Genomic DNA, 19,767 nt, shown 5'->3' on the forward strand with positions numbered 1-19,767 from the left:
CTCCTCACTCTCCCCTTTACTCCTCCAGACCCCGCCCCTCCTCCCCCCTAACTCCTCCCTTATCTCCTCCAGACCCCGCCCCTCCTCACTCTCCCCTTTAGTCCTCCAGACCCCGCCCCTCCTCACTCCTCCCTTTACTCCTCCAGACCCCGCCCCTCCTCCCCCCTCACTCCTCCCTTATCTCCTCCAGACCCCGCCCCTCCTCACTCTCCCCTTTACTCCTCCAGACCTCGCCCCTCCTCCCCCCTCACTCCTCCCTTTAGTCCTCCAGACCCCGCCCCTCCTCCCCCCTCCTCACTCCTCCCTTTACTCCTCCAGACCCCGCCCTTCCTCCCCCCTCCTCACTCCTCCCTTTACTCCTCCAGACCCCGCCCTTCCTCCCCCCTCCTCACTCCTCCCTTTACTCCTCCAGACCACGCCCCTCCTCCCCCCTCCTCACTCCTCCCTTTACTCCTCCAGACCATGCCCCTCCTCCCCCCTCCTCACTCCTCCCTTTACTCCTCCAGAACACGCCCCTCCTCCCCCCTCACTCCTCCCTTTACTCCTCCAGACCTCCTCCCTCCTCCTCACTCGCAGATTAGCCCTGATCTTTATTTTGACATTCTATGAGGAAAAAAACTAATTTACTTCCGCAAGCAGGGATGGCGGTCACTGTTGGACTCCATATTGAATGGGTGGAACTCGGAAAGCCATAGACACACATGTAGTTTGCTGCTGTTTAGTAAAGGAGGACCGCGTCACTCCTTCTTAGCAATCTTAGCATTAGCGACAATTTGATTTCTATTACTCATCATTGTAATTTCCAGATTTAGCATATCCGTGTAAATTAGGACGAAATAACTGCACAATTCGAGTAAGTGTTTTGACAGATCCGAGCTTGTGTGGTCCCGGACTGCGCTCAGTTACACCGGGATTACGTCGCATTCATTTAAGGATTATTCAGATAGTTTGGGAACACCGAGACCTGTCATCTCCCTCGCTTAAAATGTTTTTTGTTTGTTTTGTTTTAATCCAATCTTCCGCATGTTTTTGTACAAACCTGTGGAACGATTATTTCTGACAAATTCTGGATCATGTATAAGCAACATCAAACAGCTCAAAGATTAGAACATGTTTTCGTTGAGGTGAATTGTGGGTGAGCAAAAGGTTGTTGGTTCAATTCCCACCACCAGTTCATGCTCATGTTGTCGTTGTGTGATGATTTTGTCTAGTGTGATGCTGATGAAGTTAGATTGTATATAATAATAATAATTTTGATCAATTACAATGTTGCGTTTTGTTTATTTTTGTGTATACACTGGTCCCTCGTTTATCGCGGGGATTACGTTCCAAACATAACCCGAAATAGGCGAAATCCGCGAAGTATCAGCTTTATTTTTTACAATTATTCTCTATGTTTTGTCTGTAAAACCCCTCACCACACACTTTATACACTTTTCTCACACAGGCGTTAACATTTTCTCAACAAAAAGAAGAATTGAGATTAATAACGCAAAAAAAATTACTCCAGTTCCTTCCTCCGTCACTCCCCCGACCTTGTCTACGAATGTGTCTAAAGCCTTTGTAAAAATTTCCCATGATGCCTCTGTGCAGGGGAGAGCCAGTGTGACCCTTTGACCTGCAGTAATGGCGGCACGTGCGTGGACCATGGAGACTCGTTCCTCTGCAGCTGTGCTCCGGGCTGGGGCGGAGCCACGTGTAACACAGGTAGGACCCTCGCACCTCGCCATCCGCACCAGGGACGTCCGCTTAGCATCGCTGTCAATCAAAACTGTTGCTAACGTGAGCGGGAGTGGCCTCTGCGACACCTGATTGGTCTGTTATTAATGTTCATGTCTTGATTTATGGATAAAATAGAGAAATTAAGACCTCGGGATCATGTAGAGCGGGTTAATACCAATATTTTAAGACCAAAATGACGAGTTTGAGGGAAGAGAGGACGCAGTTTTTCAATAGAAAGTGAATTGGAGTGCTCCCATGTGCACTTACACACATACATATATATTTATTTATGTATTTTGTTCTTCTGTGTCTTAGCAAAGAACAGTTCATGTGACGCCGCCCCCTGTCTGAACGGAGGGACATGTGTGGGAGGAGCCGACGGCTTCAAGTGCATCTGTAAAGAGGGATGGGAGGGGCCGACCTGCACACGGGGTAAGAGCGACAGAGACGTCACGGCACGTCCACGCAGTCTTTAAGGGAAACGCGGCGTCACCCGATCTCAGCGCTAAAAAAGACCCATGAGCCTCAGCGAACGGCGGCGCCCCCTGTGTCGTCACCACAGTATAGACACGTAATGGAAACATGGATCTGATTAGAGAGAGGAGAGGAGAGGAGGGAGAGGAGGGAGGAGGAGGAGAGGAGGGAGAGAGAAGGAGAGAGAACGAGAGAGGGAGGAAGGAGGAGGAGAGAGGAGAAAGGGAGGAGGGAGAGAGGAGGGGAGGAGGGAGGAGAGGAGGGAGGAGAGAGGGAGAGAGAACGAGAGTGGGAGGAAGGAGGAGGAGAGAGAGAGGAGAGAGAGAGAAGAGGAGAGAGGGAGGAAGGAAGAGAGAGGAGAAAGAGGAGGGAGAGAGAGAAGAGAGGCAGGAGAGGAGAGGAGGAAAAAGGGAGAGGAGGGAGAGAGAAGGAGAGGAGGGAGGAAGGAGGAGGAGAGGGAGGAGAGAGGAGAAAGAGAGGAGAGAGAGAAAGGAGGGAGGAGAGGAGAGAGGGAGGAAGGAAGAGAGAGGAGAAAGAGAGGAGGGAGAGAGACAAGAGAGGCAGGAGAGGAGGAGAGAGGGGGGAGAGAGTGAGAGGAGAGAGGGAGGAAGGAGGAGAAGAGAGGGAGAGAGGGAAGGAGAGAGGAGGGAGAAAGAGCAAAGGGAGGGAGGGGAGGGGAGAGGAGAGGAGGAGAGAGGAGAAAGAGGGGAGGGAGAGAGAGGAGGGAGGGAGGACAGGAGGAGAGATGGAGGAGAGGAGGGAGTGTATTAGTGTGTTTTAATAGACTTAAATAAAATATTGATGTACAAGGGAAATACTTGCAGCTAAAAATAGAACATAAAACTATTCGTCTTTACAAGCAGAAAATAAATACACCTCCGAATAATGGATGGATGGACAGTTTTAATATTTCGATATAATAATATGTTCATATATTATTATCAGCAAAAATGTGTGTAAAATGAAAAAAAACAGTTGGTTTGGCTGAGTAAATCACGTCACACGGCACTTATAGATGTTACATGGATATAAATTTGAGTCCATCTTGCCGTCGCCCGGAGGCAGCCATCTTGAATCTTCTGCAAATGAGAGACTGCAGCTTTATAATGACACAGAGATAAGATGTATTTATGACCCCAAGTTATAATTATCAAACTCTCTTTCTGTGTAAGTGGACCGTCTCATCCACAATCATGTGTCATCTCTATGAATCAGCTTTGAATGTCCCAGATGATGTCTTTATTCTCCGGCCAAAAAAGTGATTTGCTTTTATTAAGACTCGGTGTCGTTTGAAATTACACCTGCATTAAACGCTGAAAGAATTCCCTTACCAAAGTAGTAAACATAGAATTATCCTGAATTACCAAGGCTTAAACCAGGTTCAAGTTTGATTTGACAACACTTTGGTTCTTTGTCTGCGTGGTGGAGCATATTTAGGCGTTTAAAGGTCTTATATTACGCTAAAATGACTCCGTTACCTCATCGAAAACATACGTGGAGTTTTGTTTTGTTTCATTCACACATGTTCGCGTAACCCTTCATCAGAGCGGAAATGATCCACATGATTATAGTGAAGGTGGAGTTTAAAAACACAGTGGAGCACTTCCTGTATTACCTCATGACATCACAAGGAGGAAGTGGTTTTTTTGCCTAAATCTGCAGAGTTTGTGTGAAAACAGATCAGAAAATAGCGTAATATGGGCCCTTAGCATAATATGGGGAAAATAGCATAACATGGGCTTTTTTGTTCGTTCTGTGGCTTCTGTTGTAATATATTTGTACTTTTTATTTTGCAGATGTTGATGACTGCAACCCACATCCATGGTGAGTGTATTTTTATCCAAAACCTTTCAATATTTCAATGGGATCTTAATCTTGGGTCAGAAATAACCAGACTTCAATCAAATATGTGTTGAAATAATATAATAAGATGTTCTAGCACCTTTCAGCTCCCCTTTTTATTAACTAATATTTTTTCCATCTTTAAGACGATAATTGAGTATAATTGAGATGTTCGTTCCTTGACAGTTCCTTGGCTCAGTCGCGTCCATTAAAAAGTCTGATTGACTTTTCTCTGGCTCCTACACACTTCCTCTTTGTCGTCCAGGCCTCACACAGACTCAGACTTGGACTAGACCTGGTTTAGGTCCAGGTTTGGTCCTGCTCTAGACTTTGTTTTAGTCCCGTTGAGTCCGGGGCAGAAAACTGGTTTATTTAATAATAAGAGGTGGATGTTTACTCTCCCAGTGCATTGTGGTTATACTGACCGGTCTGTACTATCTGTTACTTTTCAGGGTGTATTATGGGAAAATTTCACTTAGTGGACTTTTGGACAGTATTAAAAGAGAGTGAGCCCCTGAACAATGCCCTAAGTGTGGGACAGTGTGGACATTTGAATGGAGCGTGGGTTTTCTCTCCAGACCTGGTTTAGTTTAGTTGAGTCTTGCTTTGACCCTTCTCTAGACCTGGTTTAGTCCTGGTTTAACCCTGTTTTAGTCCTAATTTAGACCTGGTTTAGGCCTGGTTTAGGCCTGGTTTAGTCCCGATTTAACCCTGCTTTAGCCCTGTTTTAGTCGTGGTTTAACCCTGGCTTAGACCTGGTTTAGCCCTGGTTTAGTCCTAGTTTATCCCTGGTTTAGTCCTAGTTTAGACCTGGTTTAGTCCTAGTTTAGACCTGGTTTAGGCCTGGTTTAGTCCCTATTTAGCCCTGCTTTAGTCCTGGTTTAGCCCTAGTTTAGGCCTGGTTTAGTCCTAGTTTAGACCTGGTTTAGTCCTAGTTTAGACCTGGTTTAGTGCTGGTTTAGGCCTGGTGTAGTCCTGATTTAGCCCTACTTTAACCCTGTTTTAGTCCTGGTTTAACCCTGCTTTAGTCCTGCCCTCAGTCTTTGATACCTCCCTGTATTCCTCTGCTCCCTGTCTTCCTCTGCTCCCTGTCTTCCTCTGCTCCCTGTCTTCCTCTGCTCCCTGTCTTCCTCTGCTCCCTGTCTTCCTCTGCTCCCTGTCTTCCTCTGCTCCGTGTCTTCCTCTGCTCCCTGTATTCCTCTGCTCCGTGTCTTCCTCTGCTCTGTGTCTTCCTCTGCTCCCTGTCTTCCTCTGCTCCCTGTCTTCCTCTGCTCTGTGTATTCCTCTGCTCCGTGTCTTCCTCTGCTCCGTGTCTTCCTCTGCTCCCTGTATTCCTCTGCTCCGTGTCTTCCTCTGCTCCCTGTCTTCCTCTGCTCCGTGTCTTCCTCTGCTCCCTGTCTTCCTCTGCTCTGTGTCTTCCTCTGCTCTGTGTCTTCCTCTGCTCTGTGTCTTCCTCTGCTCCGCGTATTCCTCTGCTCTGTGTATTCCTCTGCTCTGTGTCTTCCTCTGCTCTGTGTATTCCTCTGCTCCCTGTCTTCCTCTGCTCCCTGTCTTCCTCTGCTCCCTGTCTTCCTCTGCTCCCTGTCTTCCTCTGCTCCCTGTCTTCCTCTGCTCCCTGTCTTCCTCTGCTCCGTGTCTTCCTCTGCTCCCTGTATTCCTCTGCTCCGTGTCTTCCTCTGCTCTGTGTCTTCCTCTGCTCCCTGTCTTCCTCTGCTCCCTGTCTTCCTCTGCTCTGTGTATTCCTCTGCTCCGTGTCTTCCTCTGCTCCGTGTCTTCCTCTGCTCCCTGTATTCCTCTGCTCCGTGTCTTCCTCTGCTCCCTGTCTTCCTCTGCTCCGTGTCTTCCTCTGCTCCCTGTCTTCCTCTGCTCTGTGTCTTCCTCTGCTCTGTGTCTTCCTCTGCTCCGCGTATTCCTCTGCTCTGTGTATTCCTCTGCTCTGTGTCTTCCTCTGCTCTGTGTTTTCCTCTGCTCCCTGTCTTCCTCTGCTCCCTGTATTCCTCTGCTCTGTGTCTTCCTCTGCTCTGTGTCTTCCTCTGCTCCGTGTCTTCCTCTGCTCCCTGTCTTCCTCTGCTCTGTGTCTTCCTCTGCTCTGTGTCTTCCTCTGCTCTGTGTCTTCCTCTGCTCTGTGTATTCCTCTGCTCCCTGTCTTCCTCTGCTCCCTGTATTCCTCTGCTCTGTGTCTTCCTCTGCTCCCTGTATTCCTCTGCTCTGTGTCTTACTCTGCTCCGTGTCTTCCTCTGCTCCCTGTCTTCCTCTGCTCCCTGTATTCCCCTGCTCCCTGTATTCCTCTGCTCTGTGTATTCCTCTGCTCTGTGTCTTCCTCTGCTCCCTGTATTCCTCTGCTCTGTGCCTTCCTCTGCTCCCTGTCTTCCTCTGCTCTGTGTCTTCCTCTGCTCCCTGTCTTCCTCTGCTCTGTGTCTTCCTCTGCTCTGTGTCTTCCTCTGCTCCCTGTCTTCCTCTGCTCCCTGTCTTCCTCTGCTTTTGTATTTTGCTGCTGGCATGTGTCTCTCAGTCTCTCTCTAGTTTTAACAGGACGCCTTGGAAACTCTGAGGGCTGATTTGTTTTGGGGCAAAGTTCACACGGCGCTTATCTTGTAAATTGTGTTTTAAACGTCTTTAACAAAGCTTTGAGTGTGATCCTGCCAAAACATGAGGCCAGAACTGTTGCAAAACTCTGCTTCTATTAGTCAACCCTTAGCAGAAAAATAGAGTTTTGAGTTTGACTAATTGTGATGTCTAATCTCTCAGGCGTTTTAGTTGTGCTTTAGTGCTGGTTTAGTTCTGGTTGAGTCTTGACTTAATCCTGGTTTAGTCCTTGTTTAAACCTGGTTTAGTCTGGTTTTAGTTTTGGTTTAGACCTTGTTTAGTGATGGATTGGACCCGGTTTAGTCCTGGTTTTGTGCAGCTTGTGTGGGGTGTTCCTAGTCCAATCAGAGGCGTTTTAGACCTGGTTTAGACCTGTTTTAGACCTGGTTTAGACCTGTTTTAGACCTGGTTTAGACCTGTTTTAGATCTGGATTCATCCTGGTTTATACCTGGATTAGTCTTAATTTAGACCTTGTTTAGTTTTGGTTTAGGTTTGCTTTAGTTCTTGTGGTATAGATGTTGTTTAGTCCTTGGTTTAGACCAAGTTCATCATTGGTTTAATTCTGTTTTAGTTGTCCTGATATAGACATTGGTTAGTCCTTAGTTTAGACCTGGTTTAGTATTGGTTTAGACCTGGTTTAGTCCTGCTTTGGTTCAGCCTTTAATCGTCTATTCATCCAACACATAATTTTATCTTAATCCTGATATTAAAATGATTGCTGAGTTACACCCGATTTAGTCCTTGGTTAGTCCTCGTCTAGCCTGGTTTAGCCCTAGTTTAGACCTGGTTAAGACCTGGTTTAGTTCAGCTCTTGTTCATCTTTTCATGTAACACGTAGACACACATTCATTTTGTTGCTAATGACCCTGTGTTTGTCCCTGGCAGTTATAACAGAGGTCAGTGTGTGGATGGAGTCAACTGGTTTCGTTGTGAGTGCGCTCCAGGGTTTGCTGGACCCGACTGTCGCATCAGTAAGTTCATCTCAAATCATTTATAAACCATACCTAGTAGCTCTGTTATTGTTTACTCAGAATGGTGGATTACAGTAGCCTAGATTAGTTTATGAGCACCACCTCCACTTTAAACCGAGCTGCGTCATCAGTGAATTGAGCTAAAAACCCTTCACATTTGACTCACTATCGTAAACTATATATATAAATAGACATAGCTAACCTGCTAGCCGCCATGTTCCAGTTAGGAAGTGATCACGTCCGCACTTCATCTCCGTCGACTCTGGCTCCAATTCACTTTCTATTGACAAACCGTGGCCCCCTCTCTCTGTAACTGCTGCTGTCGGACTCATCGTTTTGGTTTTAAAATGTTCGTATTAACCCGCTCTACATGATCCTGTGCCCGTAACTCAAGATATGAACAATAATAACGGACAAATCGGGCGCCTTCTTTTCCCCGAGGTCGCTCCTGCTGGCCTTAGCAACAGGTTTGATTGACAGCGTTTCTAAGCATTGCGGATGAGAGGAGGCGTTACCTTCACCAGCGTTGTTCGGGATCGGCTCTTCGGTTGCTATGACACTCGCAGTCGGAATTCCTAATACGCAACTCGGCGGCTCCAAGTTTGCTCCGATAACCACTAGCCTCGATGCCCATTTCAATGCTTTTTTTTCCTACAAACGCCAAAGTTTCATCTGTCAAATGGACGAAACGTTGTAGGAGTGAAGACGTTTCGCTGCTCATCTAATCCGCTTCTTCAGTTCGGGTTAGATTGCTGGAGAAGCGGCTTGGACGAGCAGCAAAACGGCTTCACTCCTACCACATTTTGTCACATTTGACGGATTTAACTTTGACTTTTACTATGGATCAGACCTGGACGAGTCGGTCGAAGGGGCTGATGGCGCGGATTGGCAGCAGCGTATCTGTCAGCCCCGGGACAGCTGTGACGAGACACAAGTAGTTTCTCCGCGCAATGAGTCAATGAACAGTGTTTTTTCACAGTCGTCCTCCCTGTGCTCCTCAGACATAGATGAGTGCCAGTCTTCTCCCTGCGCCGCGGGCTCCACCTGCGTCGATCAGATCAACGGCTTCAAATGTGTGTGTGCCCCGGGATACACAGGGCCACGCTGCCAAGAGTGTGAGTGCAACTAATCTATCGCTCCTCTTATATTTAATGAGCCGTGAGATTTTTATTTTAAATTCCATAAACGTGACCTAACTCAGGAGCTAAACGTGTTCAAATCAAATATAGCTCTTAGCAGTTTTAATGCTCATTTATTCTCAATTACAAAAACATTCAGCGTGTTGGACAATTTAATTACATTTAGATTGTTATCCAGTCAGAAAGCATGAGGCGTTTTAGTTGTGCTTTAGTCCTGGTTTAGTTCTGGTTGAGTCTTGACTTAATCCTGGTTTAGTCCTTGTTTAAACCTGGTTTAGTCTGGTTTTAGTTTTGGTTTAGACCTTGTTTAGTGATGGATTGGACCCGGTTTAGTCCTGGTTTTGTGCAGCTCGTGTGGGGTGTTCCTAGTCTGCAGTTGTCCATGTCAATCAGAGGCGTTTTAGACCTGGTTTAGACCTGTTTTAGACCTGGTTTAGACCTGTTTTAGACCTGGTTTAGACCTGTTTTAGACCTGGTTTAGACCTGTTTTAGACCTGGTTTAGACCTTTTTTAGACCTGGTTTAGTCCTGTTTTAGATCTGGTTTAGACCTGGTTTAGACCTGTTTTAGACCTGGTTTAGACCTTTTTTAGACCTGGTTTAGTCCTGTTTTAGATCTGGTTTAGACCTGTTTTAGACCTGGTTTAGACCTGTTTTAGACCTGGTTTAGACCTGTTTTAGACCTGGTTTAGACCTGTTTTAGACCTGTTTTAGACCTGTTTTAGACCTGTTTTAGACCTGTTTTAGACCTGGTTTAGACCTGTTTTAGACCTGGTTTAGACCTGGTTTAGTCCTGTTTTAGATCTGGTTTAGACCTGGTTTAGACCTTTTTTAGACCTGGTTTAGTCCTGGTTTAGACCTGTTTTAGACCTGGTTTAGACCTGTTTTAGACCTGGTTTAGACCTGGTTTAGACCTGGTTTAGACCTGTTTTAGACCTGTTTTAGACCTGGTTTAGACCTGGTTTAGACCTGGTTTAGACCTGGTTTAGACCTGTTTTAGACCTGGTTTAGACCTGGTTTAGACCTGGTTTAGACCTGTTTTAGACCTGTTTTAGACCTGTTTTAGACCTGGTTTAGACCTGGTTTAGACCTGGTTTAGACCTGGTTTAGACCTGGTTTAGACCTGGTTTAGACCTGTTTTAGACCTGGTTTAGACCTGGTTTAGACCTGGTTTAGACCTGTTTTAGACCTGTTTTAGACCTGTTTTAGACCTGGTTTAGACCTGGTTTAGACCTGTTTTAGACCTGGTTTAGACCTGTTTTAGACCTGGTTTAGACCTGTTTTAGACCTGGTTTAGACCTGGTTTAGACCTGTTTTAGACCTGGTTTAGACCTGTTTTAGACCTGGTTTAGACCTGTTTTAGACCTGGTTTAGACCTGTTTTAGATCTGGTTTAGACCTGGTTTATACCTGTATTAGTCTTAGTTTAGACCTTCTTTAGTTTAGGTTTGCTTTAGTCCTTGTCTTATAGATGTTGTTTAGTCTTGGTTTAGACCTAGTTTAGTTTTGGCTTAGTATCGGTTTAGTCCTGGTTTAGTTCTCCTGGTATAGACGTTGGTTAATCCTTAGTTTATACCTTTAACATTGTTCTCTCTGTGTTTCCCTCAGTCATCGGGTTTGGTCTGCCGTGCCTGGTCGTCGGTCGGCAGGTGTCCTCTGGCAGTGGACAGATGCCCCCTGGCGGTCGGCAGGTCCCTCACGGCGAGCGGTGGACCGAGGAGTGTAACAGCTGTCAGTGCGCAGACGGACACGTGCGCTGCTCCAAGGTCAGAGTCATGAACACCTGCGTTTGAAGCAACTGTCAAAGGAAATGCATTTTAAAGGTCCCTATGATGTAAAACACAGAATGACAGCCCCTCCTCCTCCTCCTCCTCCTCCTCCTCCTCCTCCTCCGGCTCTGCACAGTCTGTGGAGTGGACTTTGTTTATGTCTAGTGGGTTATTTCATACATCCATCACAGACACTTACAGCTCAACAAAATAAAACTCACCCCAAAGTCTAGACGAAATGTATGTAGCAGGAGAAGGTTGAATTCTGTCGTGACAAAAGCTTTTTAGAGTTACGTTTTGCCACTCTTTGAAAAGGCCTGGTCAGTTCCTCCGCAGCAGCTTCCCCTGGCTCTGAACTGTCTGTGAGCTGGGTCTGTTTATGTTTAGTGGGTTATTTCATTTATTCAGTACCAGGAACAGGTCAATAATGTTAAACCTGCGCTGATCCCAAACCTGGAACGCGCGTCAAGAATTTAAATATCAAAAGAAGGTTTCGTTCTGTCAGATGGACAATGTTTTTTAGATTGAATACATTTCAGTCATCCAGGAGGCTTTTTCAGTCTCAAGCTGGCAGCTAACTACACTGAAACTGAGAATTTTTCCTGCAGAAGGAGGAAAAATTTGCGCATTTGCTTGTTTTCTATGAATGTTGGAGCATCCGTTTATGACCTGCTGCTGTTTACAGAAAGTAAATGTTTGTGTGATTAGTTAATGAAGTGAGTTTGTGTTGTCGAAGTTGAGAGAATTCAACCTTCTTTTGCTCTAGATCCTACGTAGACGACTGATCACAAACTGAAGGATAAAGTCAATGATCCCAATATACACTGCCTGGCCAAAAAAAAATTCGCCACCAAAAAAAAAGCTCACACACTCACACTAAATATTTGGTTGTTCCTCCTTTAGCTTTGATTACGGCCCATTCACTGTGGCATTGTTTCGATTTCGCTTCTGCAATGTCACACGATTTATTTCCATCCAGTGTTGCATTAATTTTTCACTCAGATGTTGCATTGATGCTGGTGGAGTCTGACGCTGCAGCTTCTCCAGCTCATCCCAAAGATTCTCAATGGGGTTAAGGTCTGGACTCTGTGGTGGACAATCCATGTGTGAAAATGACGTCTCATGCTCCTGATCCACTCTGTCACAATTTGAGCCTGATGAATCCTGACATTGTCATCTTGGAATATGAAAAACTCCTGGTCATTCAGTATATTCAGGTGTCAGCTGACCTCATTCTTTGAACCTAGACCTGACCGACTGCAGCAACCACGTACCTATTTGCTTAGTTAAATCCAGGCGGTGACGTTGTTTTTTTTTGGATCGTGTATTCAAACCCATCTTTTCGTGTGCAGGTGTACTGTGGTCCCCGCCCCTGCCTCCTCCCTCCCTCCACCTCCTCCTCTCCTGGGTCAGACCGCACCCACCTCTGCCCGGCCGGAACGCAGTGCACGCGTCACCCCTCCCTCTCCTGTTTCTCCGAGTCGTGTGACCTCTGGGGGGTTTGCTCCTCCCCCTATCGCACCTCCCCCCCGCAGACGCAGTGTCAGCCCAACTCCGAGCTCGTGGATCCCGACTGTGCCCGGATTTCTCTCATCTTCGACCGGAGCAAAGTGCCGCAGGTAACATAAGTGCTTTTATAAAGGTCCTTCATGATGCAAAAAAACATAATAACCAATTCCTTATTATTCAGCCTGTTGTAGAATAAATTGTTGTAGCCTGAGAGTTGAAGAGAAGACGTAGACGTAGAAACAGAGAAGTTTATTTACCCAGTGGCCCTAGACATGAACCCTCAGCACATTGTGATAGTGTTGTCCAGCCCCGTGTCAGTCAGCCCGTCTGCCTACGCTTCTGTTGTAGGGAGTATTATACCTCTAATGACACAGGAATGCAATGAACAAAATGTAAAACCATGATCTACTTCAGCTGTTGTTCAAAACTAAATAGCTGAAAGAAGGAAGGTGGATGTTTATAGCTCCCTGATGATACAAAACACAGAAACACATCCACATCTCATCAGAATTATCGAGACGTAATTCCTCAGTGTTGAACATAAACCATTGTTCGTGTTCCCAGGGCACGTCGGTGGATCAGATCTGCTCCGAGCTCCGGTTTCTCCCCGTGGCTCAGACCCTGGCTCAGAACAGGACTCTGCTCGTCCTGTGCGAACGCTCCACCACCAACGCGGATGCCGTGGAAGTCGCCATGGTAACAAACATACATACCGATACCAACGTAATGTACGATACGCGCAATATGTTCTTTTACTGCATGAACGACTGACAATAAATACAAAATAAATGCACTAAACATTTCACAAACTCACAAAAATCCAGCCGGCATGTTTTTCAACCGCAGACTGTACGTAAATGGACGTAGCTAACCGTCCCAAGCTAGCCGTCCCAAGTAGGAAGTGAGCGTGGTCGCGACGTGGTTCCCTCGAGCATTGGCTTCAATTCACTTCTATTGAAAAATTGTCACCCCGTCTCTGTAACTGCTGCTGTCAGAGTCGTTATTTCGGTTTTAAAATGTTTGTACTAACCTGCTCCACGTGATCCTGATTTTTTTACGTCTCTGTTTTGTCCATAAATCACGATATGAACAGTAATAACGGACCTTCTTTCGCCGAGGTCGTTGCTAACCGCCCGTCCCTGCTAAATCAGCAGTGCAGCACTTGCTCTCGGTTGATTTTTTTTTTTGTTTGCGCGCTCGGATTTCCATATACGAGCCCTGGTTGCTGATTAGCCGCTATAACCGCTCTAGCCTCGATGAGCTTCGGGCGACGTCGCACTCACTCACTCAGTCCACTTCTTTAAACAAGCGATGGTTTCAACAGGAGCCGTTCCAGAGTTATCTCAAAGTTTCATCTAATAAGAATAATAATTATGTCTGTAATTTTAGGTAAAGTGGGTCATATATTTTGGATTTGACGTCTTAAAAACGCTCATAAAAAAAAGCATTAACCGCTCAAACCTCATCAGATCAAAAAGAAACCTCAGGAAGTCTTTTGTTGTTCATTTGTTCCACTGGAGAAGAACCACATCTGCTGCACATCCTCCTGTCCGACCCTGCAGTTAAAGCGGCTCAAGCTAATCATTTTTCATGTTACAGAGTGAATGTATCTTGCCCCAGCACAGATTTCTTGCATAAGCAGCTCTTGACGTCAAAATGAGCCTGTTGTGCTGTTAGCATGTAGTCGTCGGTAGGTTATGCTACACTTACGAGCCTCTGTGAAGGTATTGCGTCCTCTGCATTTGACCCATCCTTCAGTGTCTCTTGGTTAAACCTGTCAGAAGCAGTGGGACCCAACTCCAGATGTCGAGTTTTGGTCAGGACTGTTTTAAATGGAGGATTTGACCTACCGTGACGGCAAAACTCCGCTTTGGTCTCTGAGTTGTGAAAAGGACTTATAAACTCATCGCAGTGAATAATTAGGATGCTCTGAATGAATAAGCTAAGTGGGGAATAAGCTGGGACGTCTGTAAACCGTTTAAAATGAACTATTTCTGTTTTTTTAAGACTTTAAATGCAGATTTTTGGTTGAATTTTGGTCATTTAAAGAAGAACTATCGAGCTTGTATCTGCTGTGGTTATGATCTTTGACACCTGTGGATTATTATGTTCTAATTTTGGGTATTTTAAATCATAATATTCATCTAAAACAATTTAATAAAAGCAAGAGTTGTCCAGCTGTCTGCACGTGACACTAGCGAGCATCAGATTTTACGTATTTCACCAATTAAGTTACGTCACAGTGGGCGTGTACCGGAGTAACGACGTCTTGAATACAGATTACTCAAATATACGAAACTCTAAGTACAATATCAAAGGGTCAATGAGGAGGAAATGACTATGATTTGGTTAAAAAAGTTGATTTGGCAGAAAAGGTCCGCGTTAAAGCCGTGTTTGGCGGTTCCTCCCAGTGCAGAGGCGGCCTTCTCCCACCGTAATCCTGTAATCAGTGTGTCTCATTGGGTTTGTGTTTGTGGAGGTTTAAAGGCGCGGAGGAGGAAGAGGAGGGGCGGCCACTCCTCTTCCTCGCTGCACAAAGAAGAACAGCAGGGTTTTAGGGTCGGGCTGGAACTGGGAGTGGAGATGTGAGGAGAAAGAAAGAGGGAGAGAGGGAAAAGGGGAGGAAGAGCGGGAGGAAAGAACCAGCTGATCTGAAGATTATAAGAAAGATTTAGATTTTAGTTGGAAAAAACAGACCTGGAGTTGTGTTTGTGTTTGTTTCGTTCATACATGTTTAACGCACAAACCACGCGTTTTTAGTTAATCAAACAGAAAACACTCTGTTCCACCTTGTGATGTCATCATGTGGTGATACAGGGAAGTGCTCTACTGTGTTTTAAAACTCCATCCACTTTCACTTTCACTAGAATCATTTGGATCATTTCATCCCATGCCAATCTCTACTGAGCGAAAGGTAAAACGTTGCTGTTAAACTTGAAAACTACCACTTCATGACATCACGAGGTGGAACGGAGCGTTTTTGAGTTCTGGAGTTATAGACAGCCTCATGTGTGAAGGAAACAAAACACCACTCTAGGTTTATTTATGAGGAGGTAACAACATTATAACGTGGCCATTTTGTGTAATCTGCCATCTTTAATACAGACGGGCAGCTAAAATTTACGTAGTTAAAATGCAGATTTGTGTTGTAACAGTGAGTAACATTGAGTTCTGTTTTCAAGTCACTAATAGAAATGGCAAAATACAGTGCAATCAATAGGAAAATCTGGTTCTTGTCCCCAGCTGGGAGTAGAATACAACATTGGGAGGAGCAGACTGGCTAGTGATCTTGATTCACAGCAAGAAGGTTCCAGGTTCAACTCCCATGTCGTCTTTCTGTGTGTAGTTTGCATTTTCTGTGTCTGGGTGGGTTTCCCAAATCAACACAACGGGTCACATCCTTCAGCTGAGATAGTCCTGACCAAGCCCAGCTCAAGATCTGGAGATGGGCCCCACTGCTCCTGACAGGTTTAAGCCAGAGACACTGAAGGACAATAAAAGACAATAAAAGACTTTATAATTAAATGCAGACAGTACACAGTTGACTTATTTCGACCTCAAGAGCTGCTTATACAATATGTCTGTACTGGGACAAGACATATTTAGGTCAAATACATAGAAGAAACTAAATAAATGTTTGCTTTATCGTTGTGTGCTTTAGTCTTTTGAGTCGGACGGCTGGTCCTCAGACTTGGAGCGCGCTCAGATCCACTCAGCCTGCACCTCCATCATCGCCTCAATCCCCCGACAACACAACAGTGCCATCCTGCTGTCGGTGACGGAAGTGAAAATGGACTGCGCCGCACAGGGCCCACACATTGGTGAGAGATAACCGTCCATGTGCGTCAGATGCCCTCCCCGCGCTTCCATGGGGTTTTTATTCTGTGTAAAAGCGGCTAACCCTGTAGCTCAGACCTCAGCAAATATGGTCTGAAATATCCCTGTGTGTCAGATGTTCTCCATGTTTAGACCTTTATAAACATGTTCTGCAGAGGAGGAAGAGCACAGGATGAAGAGGAGAGGGTCAGATGGAGCAGAGGATGAAGAGGAGAGGGTCAGATGGAGCAGAGGATGAAGAGGAGAGGGTCAGATGGAGCAGAGGATGAAGAGGAGAGGGTCAGATGGAGCAGAGGATGAAGAGGAGAGGGTCAGATGGAGTAAATGATGAAGAGGAGAGGGTCAGATGGAGCAGAGGATGAAGAGGAGAGGGTCAGATGGAGCAGAGGATGAAGAGGAGAGGGTCAGATGGAGCAGGGGATGAAGAGGAGAGGGTCAGACGGAGCAGAGGATGAAGAGGAGAGGGTCAGATGGAGTAAATGATGAAGAGGAGAGGGTCAGACGGAGCAGAGGATGAAGAGGAGAGGGTCAGACGGAGCAGAGGATGAAGAGGAGAGGGTCAAATGGAGCAGAGGATGAAGAGGAGAGGGTCAGATGGAGCAGAGGATGAAGAGGAGAGGGTCACATGGAGCAGAGGATGAAGAGGAGAGGGTCAGATGGAGCAGAGGATGAAGAGGAGAGGGTCAGATGGAGCAGAGGATGAAGAGGAGAGGGTCAGATGGAGCAGAGGATGTTTCTAACCTCTCTCTTTCTCCTCAGATTTCTTGATGCCGTTGCTGATCTCGGTCTTCTGCCTCCTGTGGCTCTTCTGCATCGTGGTTTGCGTCTGGTGGACACGGAAACGAAAGAAGGAACGCGAGAGAGCGACCTTCCGCCCGGACGAGCTCACCGTCAACAACCAACTCCGAAGCCCCTCCCCCAAAGACAACCGCGACAAGGACAACCAATACGAGTGCAGGAAGCTGATGGCCACGCCCCCGGAGAGGACATGTGACGGGGCGGAGGCGGAGGAGGAGGGGCTGACAGACGCGGGCGGGACGGGGGAAGGGGCGGAGGTGGAGGCGGCGGTGAGGGGCGGCCATATCGGAGTGGTGCGCACGAGTCAAAGCGTACCGATCCGCTCGCCGCATCGGACAAAATATAGTCCCAAAGACAATCGCTGTAAAAACTTGAACGCGGCGAGGCTCAGCGAGGACATCAAGGACCACTACGTATAAAATAAAGAGTTATTTTATACATAGAAATACATTTTAATGACTTTATCAAACTCAAACGGAAAATTACGCAACGTTTTGGATCGGAATTTAAGTTAAACACTTCCTGGAGTTCAAATTTCCAATGACATTTTTGTTGAACTGAAATGGAAAAATTGTGGAAAACTTTGGATAAATTTTAAGTTAAAAAAATTCCTGGACTCATCGCCTACCTGGATTTGAATTTCCAAATGATGTTTTTGTTGAAATGAAATGGAAAATGATGCAAGACTTTGGAATTTTTGGTTAAAAAATTCCTGCAGACATCACATTTCTGGATTTCAGTTTTCAAACCACAACTTGTTTGAACTCAAATGGAAGATTACGCAAAGATTTGGATCAAAATTTAAGTTTAAAAAAAAAAAATTCCCGGACTGATTACTCACCTTCCCGGATTTCACTTTCCAAATGACGTTGAACTGTAATGGAAAATTATACGAAACTTTCATTTTTAAATTTTACAGTTTTAACTTCCTGGAGTTTTCAGTTTTCTGGATTTACAGCTGTGGATCACTTTGGATAAATCACATCTTTTGGAAATCGTTTTTTAAAATCAAAATGGAGCTTGGTTGATCTGCTGTTTACAAACTGTTTCGCTGGTTTCGGAGTTTCGCTGGCAGCTGTTTTCCCGGGTCTTTTCTACTCCACAAATCTTTATTTAAATGAGAAGAAAAAAAGTTTATTTGCAGATTTTATAAACAGAATCTATTGTAAAAAAAATTATGTTTACATTCAAAATTCTTCTAATGGTTCTATATTTTTAGCTTTTGATTTTGGACGTCTTAGCCCTGGTATTTAAACTTTTGACAGTTTAACGAACGGAAATATAAATAACGGTAATTCTGACCTTTCTGAAGGAACTTACTGGAACTTCCTGGATTCCACCTTATGATGTCACGAGGTGGAAGAGAGCATTTTGAGTTCTAGAGATCTTTGAGCTTGATCTAGGAGAAACGATGTTGATCACAGAGGAGTTTGGAGAAGCAGACCGGAGCACCGTTTATGTTTGTTTAAATGTATTTTCCTTGGATCGTGGGCCATAGGGAATGTGACTATTATTATTTTTAGTGATTTGATCAAATAGTTTAATCCGATTACGCCACTTTTAAATCTGAGAACGTTGTGGCTGTTTTAAGGCAAGATCCGCCAAGTCGTCAGCTTTATTTTTTAACAATTATTCTATATGTTTGTAGCTGTGCCAGGCCGTGCTTTCTTTATGGCGACACGTCCGGTTAAGCGGGAATCTCGTTTGGGAATTTGGGAGTTTCAATGTTCATCTGACGCACAAGTCGACACCGCGCTGATTCTCTGAGGCTTTAAAAACAGCTCTGTGATTCCTGTAGAGCTTATTTACCGCAGCCCGTTGCAAAATAATACAACTCAAATGACGACGGCGGCCTTAGAATTCTCACGGACCATGGGATAAGTTGAGTTTTTATGTTGGAAGTTTGCGCCGAAGCTCCACCTCTTCACAATAATCGCATTAAGAGTCCAGTCGTCCGAAGTAAACCTGCTTTTTACAGATTTCCGATAAGCCCAAAACTTAAAAAAAAATGAATCCTTTTGGTTAAACTTGTCTCTTTTCTGGCGGAGCATCTGCCACCTGCTCGTTTCCATGGAGATGTTTCAGCTTTTCCTAGAAAGTCCCACAAAATCGGAACGTCGAACTCATGTACATCAGGGTCTTTCATATCATACGTTTATTGAATTTACAGATGTTTTGTTGCTTAAAAAGTAGTCGCAGAAAAACGTTTTTTTAACCACGGGATCGCCTTTCCGCAGATCTGACCTGTAACTTTCCGATGGTAGCGTCACGTTTTTGCCTCCGTTAAGACAGATTTAACGGTGAACTGTGGAACTAGGGAAGGCCATGACATCTCCATAGAGGCAAACTCCACCGAAAAAGTTCTATACTTCAATTTCGGCAGTGATTTCTTTTTTTTTTTAAGCCCATTCTTTTTGTTTTTTTTTCCGTCTGTCCATCGTTTCGTGCTCCTGTCTGCCTCTGCTGCCCTCCCCCACCTCCTTCGGTTTAACGTCTTCTGTAATATTCGTGTTTTAAGTGCCTCGAATGCAGTTTTGTCCAGTCAAAGGGATGTGTCCTGCGCAAACCTGTAAATACAAATCTCTGTGTATTTTGAGCTGATAACTTATGTGACTTTTGTATGAAAACATTTGAGTTTAAGTGTTTTTTTTTTGTTTTTTCAAATGTCATTCCTTTTTCATGTTTTATACAGAGCGTTTCATGTCTGTGTCATGGTTTCAGCATTTCCACGGTTCATAAAGTTTCACATGAGAATCAATACGACTTTGGGTTTTATTTTAACGTCGAGAAAAACGTCAGTGTGTGTCGGACATTTCTCTTTAACTGCACTGAAGGAAATGGGTCAAATGCACAGGTCCTCAAACCCACTCTTTGTTGTTTGGGTTAGACCTGGATAAATCATGTTTAGTCCTGGTTTAGTTCTGGGTTAGACCTAATTTAGTCTTGAATTGGGCCTGGTTTAGACCTAATCCAGGGTTAGTCCTAGATTAGTCCTGGTTTAGATCTGGGTTAAACCTGGATTAGACCTGGTTTAGCCCTGTGGTACATTTCAGTTAGTCTTGGTTTAGTTCTGGGTTTAGTCCTTAGTTAGATCATCGTTAGTCCTGGTTTAGTCCTGGTTT

At 45.2% G+C, this 19,767-nt stretch overlaps 1 protein-coding gene across 2 annotated transcripts in view; it reads left to right on the top strand.

The window, feature by feature from the left end:
• The window catches only part of LOC117390148 (protein jagged-2-like), a 78,206-nt gene extending 59,564 nt beyond the window's left edge, over positions 1-18,642 (top strand). Inside the window, exons 16-25 of one of the 2 annotated variants that reach the window (XM_055230890.1) lie at positions 1,594-1,707; positions 2,038-2,154; positions 3,993-4,020; positions 7,511-7,596; positions 8,598-8,711; positions 10,341-10,498; positions 11,854-12,120; positions 12,575-12,706; positions 15,672-15,831; positions 16,607-18,642. In XM_055230890.1, coding sequence (XP_055086865.1) covers positions 1,594-1,707; positions 2,038-2,154; positions 3,993-4,020; positions 7,511-7,596; positions 8,598-8,711; positions 10,341-10,498; positions 11,854-12,120; positions 12,575-12,706; positions 15,672-15,831; positions 16,607-17,064 — 1,634 coding nt within the window. In that variant the 3' untranslated portion in view covers positions 17,065-18,642. The remainder of the gene's footprint in view (positions 1-1,593; positions 1,708-2,037; positions 2,155-3,992; positions 4,021-7,510; positions 7,597-8,597; positions 8,712-10,340; positions 10,499-11,853; positions 12,121-12,574; positions 12,707-15,671; positions 15,832-16,606) is intronic. The other variant, XM_055230891.1, reaches the window with a different exon arrangement.
• The last annotated feature ends 1,125 nt before the right edge of the window (positions 18,643-19,767 follow it).

This window comes from Periophthalmus magnuspinnatus, chromosome 22 (genome assembly GCF_009829125.3).
Source record: "Periophthalmus magnuspinnatus isolate fPerMag1 chromosome 22, fPerMag1.2.pri, whole genome shotgun sequence".
NCBI classification, from domain to species: domain Eukaryota; kingdom Metazoa; phylum Chordata; class Actinopteri; order Gobiiformes; family Gobiidae; genus Periophthalmus; species Periophthalmus magnuspinnatus.